We start from the raw sequence: 6,121 nt of genomic DNA, 5'->3' as shown, positions 1-6,121 counted from the left end.
ATTGTAAAGAGATGTGGTTCACTTTTGGGGGTATTTGAGGTTCAGTTCAGGGTTTTTCCATCTTTGGTCAGCTGTAAAGAAAAGAAACAAGTAGTTGAAAGTTCAGCTTCTAACTTTTTGAATGAATCTTTCTGCACCGTTTATTTGGTAGGTACAGTTTGATGATGACTGGTGGGTATAATGGGGTAAGTATACTTACTTGGTTAGAGAACTAACAGCTGACAAATTTATCACCAAATAAGTTCTGACAAAATTATTAAATGAGTTTATATTTACGACGCCTGAGGCCCATCGGGAGCTGAAGGTCGGTTGGAGGGGCTCGTCCTCAGCTTTCTTAGGATGACCTTGGTGGGACCACGCACATATCCAGTATTCCTCCTCTGACTCTGGGGTAGGGGAGCAGGGGGGAGAGCTTTGGGGTGAGCTCAGGGAGTCACTACGGGAAAAACAAGAGCAAGAGGGGGAGATCGGCTGGGACCCGGTGATGGAGGCAGGTGCTGGGATCCTCTGGACGATGAGCTGAGGGCTGCTGGGCTGAAATAAGGACAGCAAGCTTCAGACCTCTGCTCCACATCACATTAACATACCATGAACTGTTAAACCATAATGACTTTCTGGAAAAGCCATTACATCACAGACTGTAGTAAAAGTATCAGTACTACGATGAAGTAATACTCCAATAAAACTAAACCTGAAGAAGTACTGAAAGTATGTGCTATAGCAAGTGCTATATTCATGCATTCCTTTCACAATGTGAAAGCACATATGGACAGCGTTATTCTCTTATTCTTAGTTTACACTTTACACTTCATCAAACTCTCAAGCTGACAGTCAGCAGAATACAGAATTACTGTGACATTGACGACTGCACCTCACATTGACTTTTGTAAACAGCTCAGTGTTGAAAATGTTATGTAATCTTATGAAATAACCCTGACTGATTTACATGATGTTATTTTGCGAAGGATTGGGCTGTATGAAGTTTGTGATGGGTGTCTGTCAATGGAACCGCAAATGCCAAATACTGGATTTATGAATGTAATCCCATTTTGTCCTGCTAAGAGTCCATAGGCTTTACTACAGTTTACTACAGCCAAAATTCTATACAACAAGAAGTTAAGTTTAAGTTGTCGTGCTGGCTGACAAACCTACACACCTCCCAAAAACACTGTTGTTGACCCTTAATCAATGAATGTCAAGTCTGCATCATATCAGACAGATTATCATGTTAATTATGAGCGTATAATACTGTCACTGCTTGCATCTCCCATGGCTTATATCTCCATGAGACTAAAGATATGCATTATGAACAAACACAAATTATTTTATTGGTATTTCTCTGTTACCTGTTTTTTGACAACTTAATCCAATTTAAAGCAAACCAAGACTGCAGCTTTTGGTTTTCTTATTCAGACTTGGTCATAACAGTCAAACAGACTGATTAACACACACCTACACAACACTGTCTTAGATAAAGTAGAATAACCTAAAAACAGATGTCAGCACGTGGGTGCTGACATTCATCCCACATAGTCTATGCTGTTTCACAGTCTTCTTTTCTTTCATTGTTTTGAAGCATTTTTAGAAACAAAAAACCCAATTTTTTTTTTACATCAAAATGTAAAATAAAATGAAGAAAAAAATCTTTTCTGCAGTTTGGTTACTGGTCTGTGTTGTGCCTGCTTTTCGCTCATAGATGGACCTTATTCTTGCTCTGCTTGCTCCCAGTTTTTGGCAAACACCATCCCTGCCTGTCTCTTCACACTGACCTCATACTGCTTAAGGAGTCTAAGGTTTTGTACCTTTCTGCATCTGCGCCACAGACACAGAGGCCACATTTGTCTATTATATATATATATATATATATGTGTGTGTGTGTGTGTGTGTATATATATATATATATATATATATATATATGTATATTCCCAAACTATATACATTATTTGAAAACTGATGTTTCTCTGTGTAAAAAGAGTCCCTCACTGAGTTAAAGTTGTGATCAGTGCATCACTAACACCACATTCCTGATAGTTTAACAACTCACTGTTGCAATAGTTCATTAAATCAGTGGGACAGAGCGCCCTCTGGTGTTTGTACCATTAAAAGATGTGGACAAAAGCAGGCTTGTCCAGAACTGCACATGCGCAGTGAGCAGGCCTGCAGGTCCAGGACTGAGACACTTCAGTGTGAGTGGTCTGCTGGAGCTCAAAGAGTGGAGGCTAGAAAAAAAGAATCATGGCTGCAAGGTGAGTGTTTTTATTATTTTCCAAACACTGACCTTTGCAACTACACATATTATGTTTTTTTCTTAATATTAGTCAACTCAGACAGATCACAATAAGGTTCTTTTCTTCAAACTTTTTGGTATATTCATAGAAAATGTGCCAAATGTGTGATGTACAGGGTCTGTGGAGTTCTCGCCCTTCTCGCAGTGTCTCTCAGCGGACTGAATGCATCAAGGTACTGTAGCCAATAACAATGTGTCTCATGAATTATTGTGTCTGCCAGTATTAGTCAGTTTTCTCTGTTTGTCTCCCGCCTGGCTTTGTGTAACAGACCAGCTGTAAATCAGGAATTATCCAATGTTTTCAATGAGCTGTGGAGGTTGGATGTGAACCGCATGACGCCTGGGGTAGACTACACCATCTCTGTTCAGGTATGGAACGTGTTCCTGTTCAGTTCAGCCAACACTTATTACCTTCTTTCACAAACATGTATTCTGTGTTTGAACTGTTCAGGGCAGAGCCAGTTTTGTAACCCAGGGCAGCCATGTTGTACGGGATCACGCCTCACAGCCTCTGTTCTCCAACGTTAACGAGAACAAACTGAGCAACACGACCACCTTCTCTCGTAAGAGCCTCTGCTACAGACAGACAGAGTTTTTCTCTCTCCGAGCTCTTGTTTCCAGCTCACTGGCAGACTTCACTGTGATAAATGGGATTTTTGTTCCCGCAGAGTTCATAAAACTCCTGGACAACTATGAGCTGTCTACAGGCGTGACTGAACGAGTCACAGCAGAGGAGCTGACAGAGATGGATCTCTTCCTGGATGCCGTTTTGGAGACAGAGGTCATGAAGGTACATTTGACGTGTTACAGCCTGTTGCACCTAACAAGCCACATTCATTTTAACAGCTCAGTTAATAGTGTCCTTTATGCCTCATTTCTTAAACCTGTTTGTTTTCAGTCTGGGTGTCCTCTCAGAGTGAGGAGATAAGCAATGTCACATATATCACAAGCTGTTTTGTCCCCCGCTGACTGTTTCTGGTTTGTTGTTTTCTTACACTTTGTGGTTTTGAGACAGCAGCTGAACTCCGGAGGGAGTTTCATCTCTTCCTGCCTCACTGCGGCACTGAGCACATTACTTCATGATATGAGAGAGAGAAAAAAACATCTGTAACATCTGTGTGCAGCTGTGGAATGCCATATTGGCCTCGACACTCTCCCCAAAGAGGATCAGTGGAAAAATGTGGACATGCAGTACTTGTTGTTTTTGGAAGAAAGGCATGTTTGTCAGATGGACCTGATGATTGTAGTTGACATAAGGACAGAAGTCTCAGTGCTCAATAACATATTTTAGTATTTGGTTCCATCTGTATGGCCTCTCATACCAAGTATTAAGCTATTTGCCTTTTTCATTTTTTTAAAATCTGATAATCAGATTCAAATAGATATTTCTCACATACACAGTTTCACAGTATAGTGTGCAGTGAAATGCTTAGTTACCATCTCTGTATTGTCTGTGCAGAGTGCAGGTTAATCAGAGAGAGAAAAATATGCATGTGAAATAAAATTTTAACCAAAAAAAAGCAATAAAAATAGGAACCTTTAAGAAAGGGAATTTAAGAAGAAGAAAATAAAGAAAATTGACATAAAATGTAATGTAAATAACTATAAAAGTAAAGTGAGAACGCTACCGTAGTGCACAGAAACTATGGGGTTTATTTAAGTGCTGTCTATATAATAGTAGACTTGTATTTTCAATATACAGTATATGTATTTCCTCGTGAGCGTCAGTACATTTCTGTATTTCTCATACATGGAAAAGCTTTCTCAGCAAATACTAAATATTCTTTGAACGTCTGAAAACACAAACTTTTTTATCAGTTATTAATACATGTACATTTAAAATGTTTTATAGAGTTAAGAGGACGTTATGAGGTGTATTTTTGTATTGAGTAAGAACAATAGAGCTAAGCTGTCCTCCATTTTTCACCAGTCGAGTTTACATTGAATAAATGCCATAAATGTGATTCCTCCACAGAGAGCTCATAAGTATCTGGTGAGCAAAGGACAGTCCAGCTCTAACCTGAGGCTCTTTAAGAGTCAGCTGCACTTGATCTGGTTCCACCTCTACCGCAGACAGAGAAACGCAGGGTGAGACACCGAAACATCCCCTCAAACACCAGCAGATGGTTACATCTGCCTGATGAATTCATCATTAAATCAATGGAGAGATTCACCACCACTGTGTAAGAGGTTATATAATTGTTGTGAAGTAATGTTTTATTTCATGCATTATTTCCAGCCTGGACTCCAGTGGATTCGAGCATGTCTTTGTCGGAGAGACAAAATCTGGAACAGAAATTGTTGGTTTTCACAACTGGGTCCAGTTCTACCTGCAGGAAAAAAACAGCCACTTGGACTACAAGGGATACAAGGCCAGGGACCATGACTTAGTACGTTCAACAGTTCATCGACATAAACTGCCATCTCTAATATCCACACACAAGCATATCTGAATGTCACCGTTCATGTGTTTCAGCCTGACCAAGACGACCATGTCCTGAACCTCCAGTTCAGCTGGCACGGAGTGGTGAAGCCTGTTGGCAGCGCCTTCATCGGGACCAGCCCTGAGTTTGAGATGGCGCTCTTCACCATCGTCTTCCTCATGAACACACAGAGGAGCACCACAGTGCTGGTCAACATCGACCAGTGTCAGATGGAGCTGGTGGTCATCAGACATGGACGCTCCCTGGGGACGGCGTACCCCAAACTGCTCAGCAGCAACAGCAGACATGTTAGGCAGCACTCACAGTGATGTGGATGATCGTCTGACACAGAGATTCTCACGTTGTTATAAAGCGGCATATATATACATAGTATAGAGCAGGACATACATGTGTACATGTCTGCCATTTGTAACAGGACCATTGTAAAGTATAGAAATTTGTCATAAAAAAAAACAAAACTGTCAATTAAAGTAATCATTGTTTTTACAATCAGGTGTTTGGTGTGTTTATATCCTCAGCACATAAAATGACTTTCATTTATCTGTTGTGATAAATAAAAATCACTTCTTTGCAAAGATTTAATGATCTCAGTAGTGAGAATGTGAAGGAAACAGGCTACTCAAATTCTTTACTTCAGTAAAAGTAGCAATAGCATAATAATGATGATGACCCCATTAGATTACATTGAATTGAATTGTGTTTAAAAATGTGTTAAATGTGAGGGCTGATTCTTTGTAAAGTGTTTCATTACTGATGTCACAAAGTACTGACAATGAAAACTGTGGACAGCGAGGTCCACAGTTTATTCAGAGCGTTATCAAGTCATGTCACAAGTATTCATATCGGTTAAGTTTTCCAGGTCTCTGAATGCCTGCTGCTATCCGGACATTTTACTTTTAAAGCTGAGTTTATTAGCTTTAAGAGCCTCCAGCGTTGCTATTTCTGCCTTTAGTTGTTAGAGAGTCTCAAGTAAGTCAAGTCCAAGTCCAGCTTGAAGTCTGACTCACATCTCAAGTCTTCAGCTCTGATTCAGACTGGTTCAGTATTTTCTGAAGACTAGTCCATTTCTGCTGCAACCTCCCTTGTGCTTAAGTGTCAGCTGAGGCTTCAGAACCTATTGGCATGGCTAAATAACATTAGAGGTAAATCAGAAAGAAGTTAATCTTAATGTTTTTGTATTTGCAATAGGGTGAACTGTCCCTTTACCAGTAGTCGATAGCAGCTTAGTTGTGTAAAAGTATACCTTCTCAAAAAACTGAAATACACAAGTTAAGTATAAGTACTTTAAAATTACAACTCCTGTTTACAGTATTACAGAATATTACGAAAAGCGGAACTTTCCTTTTCGGTTCCGCCCGCACGGACGTTTTACAGCGGAACACACGAGAGG

The 6,121-nt window shown here is 40.1% G+C and overlaps 1 protein-coding gene across 1 annotated transcript; it reads left to right on the top strand.

The window, feature by feature from the left end:
• The first annotated feature begins 2,148 nt into the window (after positions 1 to 2,148).
• endouc (endonuclease, polyU-specific C) lies at positions 2,149 to 5,308 on the top strand. The gene is made up of 8 exons (XM_070830730.1): positions 2,149 to 2,246; positions 2,404 to 2,460; positions 2,557 to 2,656; positions 2,739 to 2,850; positions 2,956 to 3,077; positions 4,263 to 4,375; positions 4,527 to 4,677; positions 4,764 to 5,308. Exons 1-8 carry the CDS (start codon positions 2,236 to 2,238, stop codon positions 5,037 to 5,039), a joined length of 942 nt encoding a protein of 313 aa, XP_070686831.1. The 5' UTR covers positions 2,149 to 2,235; the 3' UTR covers positions 5,040 to 5,308.
• Positions 5,309 to 6,121: the final 813 nt, after the last annotated feature.

The sequence above is a fragment of the Pempheris klunzingeri genome, chromosome 5 (assembly GCF_042242105.1).
Source record: "Pempheris klunzingeri isolate RE-2024b chromosome 5, fPemKlu1.hap1, whole genome shotgun sequence".
In the NCBI taxonomy this organism is placed as follows: Eukaryota; Metazoa; Chordata; class Actinopteri; order Acropomatiformes; family Pempheridae; genus Pempheris; species Pempheris klunzingeri.
This window is presented reverse-complemented; position numbering and strand designations above follow the sequence as displayed.